The 17560-nt window shown below is 68.7% G+C and overlaps 1 protein-coding gene across 2 annotated transcripts; it reads right to left on the reverse strand.

The window, feature by feature from the left end:
• Window positions 1-682: 682 nt before the first annotated feature.
• LOC106048216 (spectrin beta chain, non-erythrocytic 2-like) lies at window positions 683-17505 on the reverse strand. Of its 2 annotated transcripts, XM_066993845.1 has the most exons (32): window positions 16947-17505; window positions 14523-14630; window positions 13063-13197; window positions 12446-12577; window positions 12166-12357; window positions 11997-12080; window positions 11684-11802; window positions 11468-11582; window positions 11135-11221; window positions 10839-10954; window positions 10399-10552; window positions 10081-10172; window positions 9913-10003; window positions 9491-9619; window positions 9093-9349; window positions 8853-8976; window positions 8510-8695; window positions 8228-8383; window positions 7649-7869; window positions 7066-7243; window positions 6750-6896; window positions 6227-6577; window positions 5874-5993; window positions 4107-5639; window positions 3687-3767; window positions 3304-3390; window positions 3107-3198; window positions 2933-3018; window positions 2338-2404; window positions 1984-2144; window positions 1538-1690; window positions 683-1133 (listed from the first exon to the last, which is right to left on the reverse strand). In XM_066993845.1, the coding sequence occupies exons 1-32, from the start codon at window positions 17361-17363 to the stop codon at window positions 898-900; spliced, it is 6207 nt and encodes a 2068-aa protein (XP_066849946.1). In that variant the 5' UTR covers window positions 17364-17505; the 3' UTR covers window positions 683-897. The 2 variants fall into 2 exon arrangements, with proteins under 2 accessions (XP_066849946.1, XP_066849947.1); XM_066993846.1 differs by lacking the exon at window positions 5874-5993.
• Between the last annotated feature and the right edge of the window lie 55 nt (window positions 17506-17560).

Below are 17560 nucleotides of genomic sequence, written 5' to 3' on the forward strand. Positions count from 1 at the left end.
CCGGGAGCACGAAGCCCCTCGCTGGGTGACACCGCTGCCCCCGTCCCCAGCTGGGGGTTGCAGCGGGACACAGGGGGGTGGGAGCAGCCCCGTGCCCGCTACTCGTGTTTCTGCGCTTGCAGCCCTTGCTGCGGATCTGGGCGGCAGCCAGCCCAGCTATTTTAAGCCCCATCCTGTGCCTGCGGAGGAGAGGCTGAGCCTCGGAGCCTGCCGGGAGCGTCCTCACAGACCTGTCCTTTTTGCCTGAGGGCTGGTGCACACCCGGACGGGGCTTTGGGCTCCCTCCCCTTCCCGGCACAGACAGGAACCAGAGTGGCTGACACCAGCACGGGCTGGCGAAGCTATTGCAAAATTTTGGGACAGGGAAGCCCCCGGGGTCTGGCCACGCTCCCTGACCGTCACCACAGCATGCAGCACGCGCCTGCCTGCGGCCATCCTGCACCGAGCACGAGGCTCGAGGCTGAGCAAGTGAGGGAAACGGGGTCCAGGTGCCACGAGGGATGAGCTGGGCTGGGGACAACAGGGAAAACCACAGGACCAAGCTCCTCGGGAGATGCCAGGTGGCTCAGGCTTCCCCTCGAGCAGCACCGAGCCCGGCCACGGGAGCCCCCTCCTCTGACATGACCACCACCCACCTTCGGGAGCCCCTCTGCGGGCTGGATGAAGAAGCTCCCAGACCGCGTGTCGATCTGTTTTTTAATAAAAAGGCCCCCGGCCCTGCCTGTGCTGCGTGTGGGGGGAGGCCCGGGGGCGGGAAGGGGGAGGCGGGGGTGTAGTGCAGCCCCCCCGGGCAGGCGGCGAGCGGTGAGCTGGTGCTGGCAGCGGAGACGGTGCGAGGACGGCACCCGAGAGGAGGAACACGGGCAGGCGGGGGCTTTCCTCCCCCTCGGCCGGGGTTCACTCCTTCTTGCCGAAGAACTTCTTGAAGACGGACTTGTTCTTGGGGCGGGGGGGGCCGGGGGGCTTCTCCCCCAGCGCGTCCCGCGGGCTCCCCGGCCGCGCCACGAAGGAGTGGCAGCGCGCCCTGGGCACGGCCGCCGCTTGCTCCCCGATGTACAGCGTGACCGAGTAGCTGCTCCCGGCCTCCAGCGGCTCCTGGGGCACGGCCACGGGGGTGATCTTCTGGTAGGTGGCTGCGGGAGGGAGCAGTGAGAGGCTGCCAGCCCCCCCAGAGCCCTCCCCGAGCAGGGCACGGGGTGCTGCAGCCCGCGGCGCAGGGATGGGGGCACCAGCACCGCACGGGTGGCTCTGGGGACAGGGGCGCTGGTGCCACCTCCTGGCTGTGACAGCAAAACCAGGAGCTTGCCCAGAGAAGCCGTTGTCCTCTCACTGGTAGCTGTGGGGCTGAGCACAGCCACCCTGTAGGGCGCTGGGAGATGGCACAAGGCGGGGGAGATGCCTCCTGGTGGGATGGGTGACCCACCCCGTGGCCACCACCACTCCAACGGGACAAACACCGGCAGGCGAAGCACCTCCTGCCCCGATGGGGCTGCTGGACAAGGCTGCCCCAGCCACGTGTGCCCCGACCCCACCGTACCTGAGGTGAAGGAGTAGGACCGCCGCTTGTTGGCCACCAGCCCGCAGTCGTCGTCATCTGGGCAGCCGTTGTCCCACAGCCCAGGGGATGTCCTGGGTGACCACTGCTGCTCCCTGGGCCCGGCTGCGTGGCTGACAGCCCCACGGACATCCTCTGAAGCAGAACAGAGACAGGTCAAGGAGGTGTTACAGGGACACATGCCCAGGTGGATACGTCCTCCACCAGCAGATTGCCTTGACCCCAAGGCAATCCTGCAGACGCCAGCACGGCACTATGACACAAGGCAAGGCCGCCCCAGGACAGCCCTGCATCCTCCCAAACAGCCCGGCCTCACACTCTGCCACGGAGCTCGGGCAGGAGCAGAGCAACCCCAAGAGCACCCGCTGGGGCTGCATTTGGGCAGCAAGTAGGGGAGACCCCACAGGGCCCGGAGGCGAGGAAGTCACCTGCTGCCGACGTGCCATCGGCGGGGCCGTCCTGCGCGTCCAGGGGCAGCTGCAGCCGGGCGTTTGAGCGGGGTAGCACCACGATCTCCTGGCTCTTGGCGCTCACGGCCTGATGGTGACCCTGCAGGTGGGAGCTGCCGGGGCCAGGCGCCTTGCCGAAGCTGGAAGGTAGCAGAGAGGCACAGCTCGGCTTGCTGCGGGCTGACGGAGCTTGGGCAGAGCCTCAGCGCAAGGGCCACGTGGAAGAAGAGGCTGGTACCCATCCCCTCCGTGTGGGAAAGTGCCTCGTGGCACCCCACCGCCTGCTGTGGGCCACCCGAGGCGGTGAGAGGGTAGCCCCCCCTGGCTACTCACCCCCCGGCAGCGCTGGCACCCTCGACGCACTGCGCGGCCGCCTGGAAGTAATCCACTTCGGGGAAACCTGGGCACAGGGGCAGAGAGGCACGCTGCAGCACGGGGGGGCACACGGGACACCCCAGAGAGCCCGCGGGGTGACCACCCATGGCCACCGGCTGCAGGGGCTGCGCTGGCTCCTGCAAAGCAGCCCGGGATGCACAGCCCGAGCCCCCCGGGGAACGGCGGTGGCAGTGGGGAGATGCTGCTCTGGCAGATCTCCTCGCCTGGAAGGGGCTCCCAGGCCCCACGGGAATGGAAGACGAAGGGCACGGGAAGACCAGAGCCCATTTATCATCTTCCCGAGGCTGGCTTTTTTGCTGCTGAGCCTCGGCTGACGTCAGCCCTGTTATTCCCGATTTCTAACTGTGTGCGCGGTGCGAAAACAAAGCCTCCAAATCCTGCTGGCAGAGAAGCACAGCTCCCGAGGCAGGTCAGGAGCCTGCACAAATCAGAGGCGAGGCCGTGCTTCGGCTCATCCGTCCCACACCCACCTCCAGAGGGGCTGCAACACAGAGGTGCCTGCTCCACCCTGCCCACACCAGGGGCTGCTCACCTGAGTTTTGCTGCAGCTTGGAGACCCATTCGTTCATCAGGGGCTGTGATGGGGCCCGCAGGAGGTACTCGGAGCCATCCCGCAGCCTGCCAGGGGAAGAAGAGGTCAGCAGCAAGAAAAGCGTGGCTTGTAGGTGAATCCTCATCTCCCGGGGGCCGGGCCGGGGGTACTCACTGCAGCCTGAAGCAGTTGGTCTTTTTGGTGTACTCGGTGTCCGGGGTGCAGACGGCCCCGGCCAGATTGAGGGGAAGGGCCACCACGGAGCTCTGCAGCACAGGGAAGAGCAAAAACCACCGCAGGGTTTGCAGTTCCCCCTTCCCCAGCCGGCCACAGGGACCCCCCGTACACAGCCCCCCCTCAAGGCACCGTACCTTGAGGCTGTCCCTCCGGTCCTGGTAGAAGCACAGCGTCTGCCTCATCAGCACGGCGTGGAAGAGGCCCCAGGCGCGGCAGCTCGCCTGCGGGACACGAGCAGGGGACAGCAGTGACACAGGGGATGGTGGGTGAAGGGGTTTGGACGAGGTGCAGTGCCCCCCGGCCACCTGCAGCCCTGGGGGGGCTCTGTGCACGCGGCGGGGCCAGCATCCGTGAGATGCTATGGGGTGCCACTATTAGGACCATCGGGGTCCTTCCCGCAGTCCCCGTGCCCCGCAGCTGTCAGGAGGCTGGGGTGCACGGAGGAGTCTGCTCACTGCCCCCCACTCCAGCAGCCCCCATGGCCCAGCACCCCGGTCCTGAAGGCGACTGACCGTACCTTCCTCCCTCCCGTCTGCAGCACGTGCTTCCTTTCCAGCGTCCCCTCCATCATCTGAAACTCCGTTTTACCAGCAGGAGCCTGCAAGCAGACAGCAGGTGAGGGAAGGAGCCCCAGATCAGCCCCAGGGCACGTGGGCTTTGTCTGACCCCCACCAGTGGGCGACACCAAATGGGACGACTGGGGCTGAATTACATCAGGGCGCCCTTTTTTTTTAGGGTCAAGTGCTGCCTTGCTAAGGCTGAGCACTGGTAGGGGAGCACCGTGCAGCTGGCACTCCCGAATTCAGCCCCTCGCTCTTCCCCACATCCCCAGCTGGAGCGCGTGAGCATCACCTCACCCCTCAGGGTCCCCAGAATCACCTAGGGCACCCCGCTACCCCGCCAACCCCGAGGGAGAGCCCCCAGCCGTGGCACTGACCTGGCTGCACTCTCTCTCCTCTTCCCGATGCCTCCGCCGATCCCACATACCGGGGCTGTCCGAGGGGGCCGCGGACACCGTCTCCTCCACGCAGGGGGCTGCCCCGTGCCCGTGGGGGCTGCCTCCGTGCCCCTTCCCTCCCGCCGGGCTGTGCAGGATCCGGGCGGCGGTGGGGAGGGTGAACTTGGCCACCAGCATGTTGTTGGCCGCCGAGAGGATGAGGGGCCCGCCGGCGGTGTCGGAGCTGGGGGGGCTCCCCGGCGGGTGGCTGGGCGCTCGCCGCTCGCCCGCCCCGTCCCAGATGGCCTGCAGCTCCTCCTCCTCCTCCTCGAACTGCCCGTGGGCAGGGTGGCAAACCTCCCCGGCACCCGGCGCCGGGCTGGGGGGCTGCGGGGACCCCAGCGCCCACTCGAAGATGGAGAGCTGGGTGGGAGCGACGGGGGAAGCCGGGGACCCCCCAGGCTGGGCGCTGCTGGGTGGGTGCTGAGCATGGGCAACACCGGAGACGGCTCCTGCCCTGACCGGGGTGCCGGTGGGGGACGTCCCCATCTCCAGCCGAGCGGCTTCGCGGTGCCTGGCCCTGCAGGCGGCACCGGGGCTGCTGTCCTGGCCCAGGCGGGCGGCCAGCACGTCCCGCTCGCGGCCGAGCTGCTCGTGCAGCACGCTGATGTGGGGCGGCCGGCCCGGCCTCGAGTCCGGGAGGTGTTGGCTGGTGCTGGCGGGGTGCCGCGGGCTCCTGCGCTCCTCCCCGGCGCTGCGGGCGGCCTCCGGGCCCCGCGCCTTGTGCCGGCCGTAGCTGGGGTTGAAGCTCACCTCTTCAAACCACGTTCCTCGCTCGGCTTTGGGGGACACCCCCAGGTCATCGCCGGGCTGCCGGGGACTGTGCCCGCCCGTGTCCTCCTGCCGCCCGGCCTCTCTGGGGGGCTCCCACCACCTCACCCCCCTGCCCTTCCTCTCTTCCTCCTCCTCCTCCGGCGGTGCCGCGTCTCGGAGGCGCCCCAGCACTGCCACATCCTTGGGCAGCTCCAGGCTGAGCACGGAGCCCAGGGAAAGGTGTGGGCACGTGGCCTTCAGCCCCTGGCGAAGCGTGGCTCCAGGGGGATCACGGCGAGGTTTGGGGTGCCGGGGGGCCGCCCCGCACTCGGCGTCGATGTCCCGCACCAGGGGGTTCTTCACGTAGAGCAGCAGCTCCCCGAGCGGGGGGGCGGGGGTCCCCGCCGCCTTCCTCCAGCCGCACTTGAGAGGCCACGTGTTGCTGGGGCCATGCCGCTCCTCGGGCAGGGGCTGCAGGGAGCTGGCGCCCATGATCCCCTGCAGCGTCAGCAGCCGCGCCTGCTCGGCCCTCGCCCGCTCCCTCCTCTGCAGGCTGTTGAAGAGGGAGCCGGCGCCGGCCTTGGGCAGGGTGTGGGAGGCGGCCGGCGTGCCGGAGCTGGGTGCCGGCGGGCGGCAGGACGCGGCAGGCGCCCGCTTTGCTGGCTGCGGCGTGCCGGCGCTTTTCCTGGCCTTTTCCCCGTAGCTCTCCTCCAGCAGCACCTGCAGGCACAGAGGGGCGGGGAGGGGTGACCCCCGGCTCCTGAAAACGCTTCGCCCAGCACCCCAAGGGCTGTGCTCTTCCCCATCCCCAGCCCTCGAAACGGGCCCTGCCTGGAGGAGCTGGAAGAGCACCTCCTGTCCCTTGGGGCTGCCCCCCAGCGCGGGTCTGGAGCAGGCGGGTTCACACCATGCAGCCACTCCGCCCCGCATGCGGCCTCCTCCCCGGGCTGTTACCTCTTCCGCCGGCTGGCGAGGCGGCTTTCTCTTTCGCTTTAAACTACCCCAAGTGTTTCCTACAAGCCCCTGGCAACGCTTCCAAAAGTTTTTACAGCCTGAGGGTTTAGTGGCAGGGAGCTGAGCAGGGGGAGAGAGAGACAGAGAGGGGTGTTGGGTGCGCGGGGGTGAGGAGCTGCAGCCAGGGAAGTGCAGGAAAGGGGTGGCACAAGCTGGTCCTTAGCCCTCGGGAGTCGCTCGACATCCAGCAGAGACTTACGCAGGCCAGGCAGCTCGCCTGGGGACAGCCCGGCTGGGTGCCACCACGGAGGACACCCAGGAGCCCTACAAGCCCCCCGCCCAGCCCCACGTACCGTCCGCGGTGCCTCCTCTATCTGCACCTTCTTCTTCTCGCCCTTCTTGCCGATGCTCAGGATCAGGTTGACCGTGCCCCCCAGCCCGCCGGGGCCCCGCGGCGGCAGCAGCAGCATGGAGGTCTCAGAGGGATCCCAGGCCAGAGCCTGTTCGGGGCTTCCTGAGATGCTGGGGTCCCCCCAGCCCCGCTCCCCTCCCGACGGGGTGTCTGAGAGAGGTGATGCTGGAGGGGAGACCGCCGCTCCCGCCGGCACCCGCGGCTCTGGTCCTTGTGCGGGCACGGGGGGGGAGCAGGGAGTGCACCTCGCTGGGCTGAGGATGCTCTCCTGAGCACATGGGGCACGCTGCTCCTGGGGAATGAGACAGGAGGGGAGGTGAAGGACGGGCTGCACTTTGTCAGGACAGTCCTCCTTTCGTCCTGCCTGAGTGTCCCAGGGGTGTCACCACACAGGCGTGGCACGTCCCCCGTCTACTCGTGCGCCGCCTGCTCCATCAGCGCTCTCAGCGCAGCTGGGTACTCACCTGGCCGGCAGGGGATGCTCTCAAGGGGCTCTCGGGGTCCCTCCTCTCCTCCTGCTTGCTCCCGGCGTCCCGCTGGTGCCTCTGCGCTCGCCAGCGCACCAGCACCCAGCCCAGCATGCTCTGCAGCTCCTCCAGGCGCTCCTGGATCTGGAGGGACGGAGATGCTGGGTGGCTCGCCAGGACCCCGGGCCCCAGGGCCCCGTGCCGCTCGCCAGGCTCCGTGCCCACCGCCCGCTCTATCCTCCAGGGACCGTCCCTGCAGGATTCCCGTGGGATGCCGAGGGTGGCTCCCCCGTCCTGGCTCTCTGCCGCTTACCGTGGCGCTCAGGTAGTGCTCCTCCGACACCAGCTGCTGCCCCGCCGCCGCCAGCTCCTCAAACTCCTTCAGCTTGCCCTCGATCTTCTTTTCCAGCTCCTCACACTGAGTCTCCAGGAAGCCGTGGCTGCTCGGGCTTTCGGAGAAGATCTGAGCCCGCGTGTCTTCCGTCCAGGAGCTGAGGGCACACGAAGGACGAGCTCAGGGACAACCCAGGGAAGCCATTCCCAACCTGCCCTCATCTCCCACAGGATGTGGCTCCTCGGGGATGCCAAGATGCCCTTTGGCCCTGACGGCTGTGCAGGGCCTGAGGTCCCCCCCGACATCCATCCCTGTGCTGGCACCATCTTTGGGATGTCTTGGTGATGGGGTGGCTTCAAGCAAGGCCTTGCAGCCCTCAGGGGCTGGCCTGAGCAGGCTGCTGTGTGCGTCCAGACCGGGCACAGCCCCTCATTTCAGGCTCCAGCTGCTCCCAGCTCCAGCACTGCCCACGTAACGTGTGAGCATCCCCAGCTCCGGGAACGCCACGCTCCCAGCAGCTCCCCCGCCGCAGAGACAACCCCGTCGGCTCATCACCACTTACATCATGGCCAGGTAATCCCTGAAGAAGTGCCGCAGCCGGCCGGCCTGCTGCACGTGGGCACGGGTCTGCCGCAGCAGCTCCCGCAGCCCTGCCCACGCCCGCAGCGTGTCCTGCACCTCCCGGCCGACGGGGCACAGGCGAGCAGGGCAGAGCTCTTGCAAGCGGGCAGCTGCCCGCTCCAGCTCCTCCAGCTGCCCCTGCAGGGTCTCCGATACCGCACGCTGAAGACCAGAAGGGTAAAAAAAAAAAAAAAGGCTCAGGATGCTGAGGGTGACATGGCGAGGCAGAGTTTTCTCCGTGCGGTTTCCCCACCCGCTTGCTCTGCCCGCCTGAGTCACCAGCCCGCCGGCGGAAAGATGAGCGAGGTGCTGGCAGCCGGGCGCTGGCACACGGGAGCTGACGCAAGCTCTTCTCCCCTTCCCTGGCCCGGGCTGGAAAATTCCAGCCCAGACGCCGCAGCGCGCCAAGGCTTACGACACCTGGGCCCCCGGGGGCCAGCGCCTCCCCGGGATGGCCCCATCCTGCCCGGACACCTCCCCGCCACGTGCCCGGCTGGCTGCGGGGCTCCCCGGGGCTCACCTCCATCTCCTGCTGCCGGCTCTGCAAGCCCTGCAGCCCCGGGAGGTCCTTCTCGCTCTTCACCGTGGTGAAGCCGCTCTCCGCTTGGGCGGTGTCACGAGCCAGGGCCTCGGCGCTGCACCGAAGGGCCTCCAGGCGCGGGGACACCTCTGCCACCTGGGCGGGAGGAAGGGCGGGCAGAGATGAGCCCCGCCGTGGGATCCCTCCCAGCCAAGCGGCACGTGCAGCTGTGTGTGGGCCACCCGGGTTGCGTCCCTGAAGCCCCGTGTCCCCGTCCCCTACCAGGCGCTCCAGGCTCTCCGTCTCCGCCGCCACCTCCATGACTCGCTCCCGCTCCTTCACCGCGTCGTTCAGCATCTCCACGGCCTCCTGCAGCTCTCCCAAGGGGCTGCTCACCTCCTTGCTGTCCTCAGCCTGGGCCGAGAGCAGGGGAAAAGCCCCCTGCGAGCCACAATGCCCGCTCCCTGGCTGAAGCCAACAGAGACATCGGGCGTGAGAGAGATGCGGAGCAACCCCCAAAGCATCCAGGATGGAGAGGGGCAGCCCCCCTGCAAGCCTCAGACCAACCCTTGGGCCGGCCCCAGCTGCTGGGCAATCCCAAAGGGCTCCCATCCCCGCTGCTCACCTCCCCGGATCCCTGCCGGCTCCGCGCCTCCTCCTCTTGCAGGTTCTGCAGGAACTCGGACAGCACCAGGGAGTCACGCAGGTCGGCGGCTCGGCGCCGCAGGGCTGCCTGCACCTGTGCCAACCTACGGGGACAGGCGTCCGTCAGGGACACCGGGGCCCCCTGCACCTCCTTGGGTGGAACATCCTCCTCCCTGTGTACCCAGGGACCGGAGAGGAGGCAGCCTCCCCTGCTACTCACTTCTCCTCCACCATCTCCACCTTCCTCTGCATCTTCCTCGCTCCCTCGTGCTCTGCGGGCGTCTCGCCCGCCGCCTCCTCCCGCAGCGCCTGGAGCTTGATGCCGCACAGCAGGAGCTGCCTCTCCAGCTGGCCCGTCCCCTCCAGGTCCCTGCGCAGCTCCGCGGGGCTCCTCATGGCGGCTGGCTCCGAGAGCGACCCGGCCACGGCTTGCAACCACCGCTCGGCGCGGTCCAGCTCCCCCACCAGCCTCAGTGCCTGCGGGGACAGCGGGGAGGTGGGACCGGCCCCATCGCCCCGGCTTCCAGCCACGCAGGGTTGCAGGAGCCAGGCTGGTGGCCAGACATCGGGTGGCCGCGGCACTGCTGGAGCAACGTGCGGGTGATGCCGGTCACTCACCTTATCGATTTCCCGCAGCACGGCGCCGTTCTCCTGGTGCTTCCTCTGCAGGTCCTCCCACAGCTCGCCCAGCTCCCGCAGCATGGCGTCCACCTGGGGGCTCCCCGCGCCCGCCGCCTCCTGCCCCTCCTGGAGGCAGGGACAGCGCTCAGGATGGGTCCTGCCCCGTGTCCCCACGCTAGAGGGGGCTCACCAGGGGCACAGCCATGCTGGACCCTGCCCTTCCCAGCTCTCTGCGTCCCCCACGGGAGCTGGGTGGCTGCCATGAGCCACGCTCTCCTTGAGCGGGGATGCAGCCTGCTGAGGAGCACGGGGACACGTGCACCCACAATTAATGGGGAGTGGGAAAGGGAGACCCCACTACGGATGGTCTGGGAGCGAAGGGGCAGGGGGACACGCCTGGGCTCTCGGGGAGACGTTACCGTGCTTGCCACTTGGCAGACATCCTGCGCCTGGGCCTCGGGGGGCCGCGTGCCCCTCTCAGCCTCCACCTCTCCAGGACCCCTCCTCCTCCTGCGGAGAGGGGGACGGTCAGCCACGGGGACCCCCACTCCGTCCCACTCCTGAGAGCCACCTCCGCGAGCCCGTACCTCCTGCTGTCTCCTCCCGCTGCCGGAGAGCCGGGGCTGCTCTCCTCGCCTCGCATGTGCTCCGCCGTCCTCCTCGACACGTCCTTCTGCACCTGCAGCACCAAGGCTCCCATGTCTCCTCTGCCCGGCCCCAAACGTGCTTTGCTTTGCCGTGGGCCGGTCACGGGGCTCGTTGCTGCGGCTCGCTGTATCTGAGCCACGGCAGAGCGCCGGGCTTGGGCTTTGGCCAACGACCAGATTCCCACAAGCTCGGCCGGCTTCCTACCATGGAGGCCCTGGAGAGGCCGGGGGGAGGCAGGGCTGAGCTGCCGTGCTCACCATGCTGCTGCCGGGATCTCTCTTCTGCTTGTCTCCTGCGTCCTTCCCCACCGGCTCCCGCCTGCTGCCATCTCTGTGGGGCTCAGTGTTTGCAGCCACAGCTTCTCCCCCTGGGAAACCACTTCCCAGAGCCAGTGCTGGAGCCTTCTCGGTCCTGGAAAGGGGCAGGGAGTGAAAGGAGGTGCAGGGGGGGGCAGAGGATGGAGAAAAGAGAGCCCCTAAAGCTCACTTTTCATGGTCCAGATCACCCCCTGTTTTCCAGAGGAGATCAAGGCATGGAAAAAGGAGGGAACCCTCTAAGGTCACGGCACCATGAACCTGACCAAGGAGCCCAGACCCCGGGGCTAAGCTGCAAACCCAAACCCCTTCTTTCCACAGCCAGATGCAGCCACCACCAGCTGCTCCAGGCCTCAGGGGAGCAGGGCTGGGGGCTGCCCTACCTCAGCGCCTGCTGGAGCTGGGCCCAGCTCTCCTTCACGTCTCGGTGCTTGGGGGTGACTCGGGCTGCCAGGCTGGGCTGCAGGCTGAGGAGCTGCGACACGGTCACGTCCAGCATCTGCAGGACAGGGGAGCGGTGGCAGGGCCGGCAGGGGACGAGCTGCACACGGTGGATGTGGGGTGCACACCGAGCCCCCAGCGCCACTGGTGCCAGCGCTGACCCCACGAGGCACGCAAGCCCCCCAGTCCCCCAGGATGCTCCCACGGCTCAGAGGACGAGGCCGACACCTGCACTTACCATCACCTGGCTGGCTATGTCCCTGACATCCCGATCCCGGCTTGCCTCGGCCTCCCCTTGCTTCCCCACACCGCAGACGCTCCTCCACTGTAAGAAGAAGCCGCAGTCAGTGCGGGGAGGGGGACAAGACCCTGCCCTCAGCTCTGGCGTGTGCATGTCCCTCCAGCCAAGCTACATTTGCCGCTCTGTGTCTCCCCACCCCACGCTGGGCTCTGCCCCCCAGCTCTCACACCCTGAGGACGCTCCATCCGCGGCAGCCTCCACGCAGGGGACGAGAGCGGGGTGCTCCCCCCCCACAATTATGCTCTGCACAGGGCTGTGCGAGGCTGGTACCTTGGCGTGGATGGCACCCAGCAGGGCATCCGCTTGCTGGAGGAAGGCAGCGACCTCCAGGGCCAGCTGCAGAGCCTCGTGATGCTCCTTCAGGGTGCCCTGCAGCCGCAGCCACCTGCGCAGAGGGAATTGCAGAGGTGAAGGGCGGCTCGTGTCGCAGCGCTGCCCTATGCCAGCTGCAGGCCCCTGCTTCATCGCCCCGCTGCCTCCGCTCACATTTTGTTGAGGTGCTTGCGCCGGGCAGAGACGCTCCTGCTCTCGCTTTTGCCTTGTTTCTCCAGCTTCTGAGCCAGGCTGTTGAGCTCCTCGTGCAGGCTCTGGAAGTGCTGCTCCTCCTGAGCCGAGCAGAGGCAGAAATCAGCACCCACCGTCCATCCCTCCGGCCGCGCTCTCCGAGACCTCGCACCTGAGCCGTGCCCCAGCCCTGGGGGCACTGGTTGGGTTTCGGAGAGCAGCTTGGGTGGGCAAGGGCCAGCCTGCCACATCCCAAGCCGTAAGAGGGAGGGGATGGAGGCCGAGCTCCCCCCACCTGCTTCAAGTCGAGGATGCGGCGGGTGAGCTGGATCTTGTCCGGGCTTTCCTGCAGGAGGGCCGCCAGGCAGGGCTTCTCCTCCTGGGACAGGGGGAGGCTGTGAGCAAGGGGGGGGGACGTGGCAGCCCGCCCCCGGGGCACGCTGCCTGCCGCCCGCTGCCCGCACCTTGTGGCGGATCCAGGCCTCGAGCCGCTCCGCCTTCCTGCTGAAGTCCTGCAGGCTGCGCAGCCCGCCCAGGGCCCGGCTCTGGCTGGCGGCCGTCTGCTTCAGGAGCTGCCACTGCTCCCGCAGGGCCTGCAGCTGCCTCCGCACCGCCTCGGCGCCGGGGCTCGGCCTGCACGTCAGCTGCTCGCCCATCTGCGGGGCGAGGGACCCCATCGGTCACGGGGGGCTCGCAAAGAGCCCGGGGGGGCTCCACGGGGTGAGCGCCGCAGCCCGGCCTCACCTGGCTGAGCTTGATCAGGGTGTTCTCGAAGTCCTTCATCTCCCTCTGCAGGGTCTGGGCCACCTGCTCCCAGCCCTGCAGGTCGCAGCCGTCCTTCAGGTCCCGCAGCTTGCCTCGCACCCAGCCCTCCGCCTGCGGTGTGGGAAGAGCCGTGTGGACGGACGCCTCCGCCAGACCCCACCGAGGACATGGCATTGAGAGGCTGGGGGGCTGCCCAAACCCCCCCGGGCACCATGGGGCTGGTGAAGGAGCCGGCGGTGACGGGAAGGCGAGCAGCATCTCCCTTCTCTCCTCCCTGCCCCAACCCCTCTCTCCGCCGCCCTGTTCCCATGCAGCGGGCGAGGGAAAGCAGGAGGAGGAGGAAGAGGAGGAGGAGGAGGACCGGGGGCGGGAGGCGAGCGTGCACGTGGGGAGGAAGCGGGGCCCCGGTGCGGGCTGACCCCCTCTCCCCGGGGCTGACAGCCAGGCGGAGGCGGCCAAAGATGATCTCACGCCGCAACAATGGCTCCGCTCGAGGCCGGCCGCGCAGCCCTCCCCGCGGCGCACCCCACCCGCAGCCCGCGCGGAAGGCGGCCGGACCCGGCCCTGTTCCCCCTGCGCCCCCCGGGCGGGCTCACCTGCAGCATCTCCCGGTTGAACTGTGCGAGCAGGGGGCTCGGGTCGAGGAGGGTGGGTGCTCCCGCGACACTTCGCCCAACGCTTCTCGGGGCCGCCGGCTCCTTGCTCCTGGGGCTCTCTTTGTGGGGTGCCAGCTGGGGGGGGCAGAGGCGGGGAGGTCAGCGTGTCACCCCGGGGAGCCCTCCCTGCTGTCCCCAGGGGAGAGCGAGTTTTGGAGGCCCAACTAAACTACGCCAGCCTGCCCCGTCCCTCATCCTGTTGCTTTGCTGACATATTTGGAGCGCGCTCACCCCATCCCCAGGCGCAGCCTGCAGGGGGCTGGCCAGGCCGCCCCTCAGCCCCGGGTCGCTCCCAGCACCCCGGCTTGTCCCTGTGCCATCTGGGGGTTTCAAGGAGTGTACATGCCCACGGTGTTCGCTCGGTGTCACCCTCGGGGTGCTCCTGGGTCACCCCGTGGGGGACAGAAGGGCGCAGAGCGACCCAGGGAGACCCCCAGCCCAAGCGAGCGGTGGCGGCGGGGGGAGAAGCGCGGCATCGCCCCCGGGGCTCGGCCTCGCGGGCGGGCGGCGCTGACGAAATGCTCTGTCAGGGCTCCAGCTCTGCCGGGGGCGACGGCGAAGGTCAGCCAGCACAAGGAGCTGGCCCCCCTCCAAGCGCAGCCCTGGGCCCAGCTGCACGGAGCCCGGGGGGAGCGCGGCCTCTCCCAGGCGCTCGTTCCCAGCACGGGGCCCTGCTGCCCCCGGGGACCGAGCTTCCCCCTGGCCCCAAATCCGGGCACCGCAGCGGCTGCTTTCGAAGCTGGGGCCACCCCAAGCCAGAGCTGAGCTCGTTGTGCCCCAGCTCGAGGCAGGAGCAGCCCCCGGGCACCAGCTCAGCCCTGCTGGAGAAACCTCCCCCAGGCCGAGCCCTGAGCCCAGCCAGGGGTGCAGAGCCCCCAGTCGCCTCCGGGCAGGCTCCTGGCACGGGGCAGCAGTCCTGGGGGGGGCTCGGCGCACCCACGCATGCCAGGGTGTTACCTCCTGGGTGCAGAGCTGCAGGATTCGGGCGAGCTTCAGGCTCTCTAACCACTCTGGCATGCGCTGCCCCGCTGATGACATGGGAGTCGCTTTTCAAAGCCTCTCTGCCTAACCACAAGAACTAGAGAAATCTTTTTTTTTTTTTCTCCTCTTTTTTTTTTTTTTCCTGCTTTTTTAAATAGCAACACAGATTCTCAGGCCCTCCTGCGACTCCGTCATCCTCAGCCTCTTGACACAGCCAGTGCTGGAAGAGCCCGTAACCCAGCCCCCTGCAAGCCCTAAACCCCAGCCCCTGTGCCCCCTGGCGATAGATGCACCCCGTTTTCGGCAGATGCCCGCATGCACCTCTGGGCTCCGTGCTCCTCGGCAGCAACCCCCCAGCCCCATTTGCCCATCCCCAACCCCTTGGACACCCCTTCCCAGCAGCGTGCGCAGGGACGTACCGCCTCGAAGGGGGAACCTCTGTCCACCGGGGAGCAGAAACCGCCGGCCTGGGGGCTCCCAGCCTCCTGCTTGTCGTCCTCCACGTCCACATCCTTCCTGAGATAGACCTAGAGGCGGGGAAGGCGCAGCCCCGTCAGCCTGGCAGCAGCTGAGCGGCCGCAGGAGGTGGGTGCCAGCGGCAGAGAGCCTGGCAGCGCTCCTGCACACCCCCCTGCAGCAGCCACAGCCCCTGCTTGCAGGCGAGAGCTTCCGAAGCTGCTTTGCTTGGTGCTGTCTTCATTTTAGCTTCCACACACACGCATTTTTTTTTTTCTTTTTTCCTCTTGATTCGACTCCAAAACCAGCAAAAAACCCATCCACCGGCTGCTGGCAGTGCAAGCCCGCTCTCACGGTGGGCAGGCTTGGCGTCCCCAGCCTCCTCCGCTGCTACAGGGCAGAGGAAAATGTGAGCCCCGTGGGCTGCCGGCACCTGAAGCCGGCGGGGCCGGGAGGCAAGAGTTAAGAGGGTGGCTGACTCACAGGGAAGGGCTCCTGCGGGATGGAGGGGCCGGGGTGTGAGCAGGAGAGGCAGGAGGAAGGCAGGCCAGGCACGGCGAGGAGGCCCGGGATGAACTCCGCATTACCTTAGCCTCCACACGGCCCGAGCCCAGGGCAAGAAGCGCGTGGGATCGCTTGGACCGTGCTCAAGGGCAGTCCCTCTGACCCTCTACGCCCATCAGATGCCATTCAGGACCCCATGAAGCCCCTCTGGTAGGCAGCGGTGTCCCAGGCTGGCTGCAGCCCGCGAGCCCCCCGCACCCAGCCGCGGGAGCCGTGCCCGCAGGTGACGGGGGAGCTTTATTTAGGGCCCCGTCCCGCGCCCCGCCGGCGGCAGGAAAACAGTGCTGGCGGCACAGGGATGACTTCATCCTTCCCGCACTGGGGCCGGTCCCTCTGGCCGGAGCTGGGTCCTCGCTCGGGCGGAACAAACCCTTCCTCTCGCTGCCCTTGGAGGCTGAAGGCTGCCGAGAGGGAGCGGTGCCTCCCACGCGAAGCAGAGGTGCAAAGGCTCACGCTCCTGGCCTCACACACGTGTGCATCTGCACGCGAACACACACACACACACACACACGTCTTCTTGGCTGGCGGCTAGGGATCAGAGGAAAAACTTCTTCCTCGGTGCCCACGAGGTCACGGCCGCCGGCAGGAACACAGCCTTCACAGCCACACGTGGAACGAGCGCAGCGGCCTCAGCTGCCTCCTCTGAGGAGGTTTCTGCCCCTCGCTAAAAGCAAAACTAACACGGCACACACGCTCACCGCAGTCCCTTAGAAGGGTAGGTGCCAATGACTTCACGCGAGCAAAAGGAGCGGTGCCAGAACCCTTCCAGGCTGCGGCTGCATTGTGCTCGTCCCGTCGGAGGTCCCGGCCTCCCGCAGGGCTGGGAGCTCGCAGCAGAGCCGAGGCCGGGGCTGGGCTGGTGGGGGCCGCGGGGCAGGCTTGGGAGAGCCCCGGCAAGCTGCCGTGCCTGCCCTCCAGCCTCCCGGGGGACAGCTCTCCCTGCCCTCCTCCGGCTGCCACCCCGCGCCGCACGCCGCTTGCCCGGTGCCCTGGCTCTCTCCCTGCCTCCCTGAGCTCCATCTTGCAGCCTCCCTCCCAGCTCCACCCCCCCCACGCCGTGCAGACAGCGAGGGCCGATCCTGGCACCGTCCTGCACCCCAAACAGCACCTCCGGGGTGAGCGCAGGGCCCTGCCTTGTACAAACGAGGGGAGCCCTCATGCTGATGCCCCTCGGGCTGCGCAGGCTCATGCCATGAGGAGCTGCCTGCGTGCTGAAGGGCCCGGCGGCTCTTGCGAGGCTGCGCCTGGCCTTTATTGGCAATGAAGAAGAGGGTTTTGGCAGCCGGCTGCACGGCTCTCCCCGGCGCTACCCCGCTGCGAAACCAGCTGCTGCGGGTCGGGGTTAAAGCACAAGGAGATCCTGGCGGGGTCTCCGAGCCGCCCCGCTCCCCATCCCTGCCGCACAGGGGGTCTCTCGGGGCGTCCGCCGGTGCCGAAACGTGGAGGGCAGGCTGCCAGGGCTCCCGGGTCCTGCTCCCAGCCGTGGCGGGGGCCGGGCGGGCAGGAGCCTTGTCCTGGCTCTGCCTCACCGCGCGGCCCTTCGTGAGTCACTTCCCTTCTCCCAGCCTCGGTTTCCCCTCTGGTAAAAGAGCGGGGGGCGAGTTCCCAGCTCCCAGCACGCAACCGCGCAAACCGCAAGCATCCGAAGGGCTGAGCCCCCCAGGGCTCGGGCCGTGGGGCCAAGCTTTCCCACCCCACGTTCGCCCCGGGCTGGCCCGTCCCCAGCTCGCCCTCAAGCACCCCGCAGCCCTCCCGCCGCAGGAGCTGATCCAGGAGCCGGCCCCGAAGCGGGACGGGGAGCGGGGTGCGAGGGGAGCGCTTACCTTGAACTGAGCCTTCCCCGTCCTGCTGTTGTTGTTGTTGTGGTTCCTCTCCCCGCCAGCCCGGCCGGGGTCCCCGGACCCCCCCGCATCCCCGGAGCCGGCCTCCCCGTGCCAGTTGGAGAGCGTGATCTTCTTGATGGAGCGCGCCAGGGAGCCCCGGCTCAGCCTCTCCTCCTCGCCGCCTTCCTCCCCGCGGCGGGGCTGGCCGGGGGGCCCGGCGGGACCCCCCCTGGCCTGGGCCAGGTAGAGGGAGATGCGCTGGTTGAGGTCTCTCCGGAGGCCCCGGTGGTTGTCCAGCGCCGAGGCGAGGGCGATGCCGGGGCAGGCGTCGGCTGCGAAATCGGCGGCGCACTTGGGCAGGGAGAGCTTGGTGCTGATGGTGAAGGGCTGCACCTTCCTCGCCGTGCTGCCCGACATCCTCCCGCTCCGGCCGGGGCTCCGGGACGGGGAGGAGGCCCGGGGGAGCCGGGGGGGCCCCGGGGATCCGGCTCGGGCTGCTCGGGGCGAAGCGGCGCCGCTGCTCCCCCGCTGCCGGAGCCCGCCCCGGAGCGGGCGCGGCGGTGCCGGGGCCGCCCCTCGCCGGGGGGGCGCTCAGCGGGGCGGCCCCGCGGCCG

This window comes from Anser cygnoides, chromosome 3 (genome assembly GCF_040182565.1).
Source record: "Anser cygnoides isolate HZ-2024a breed goose chromosome 3, Taihu_goose_T2T_genome, whole genome shotgun sequence".
NCBI classification, from domain to species: Eukaryota; Metazoa; Chordata; class Aves; order Anseriformes; family Anatidae; genus Anser; species Anser cygnoides.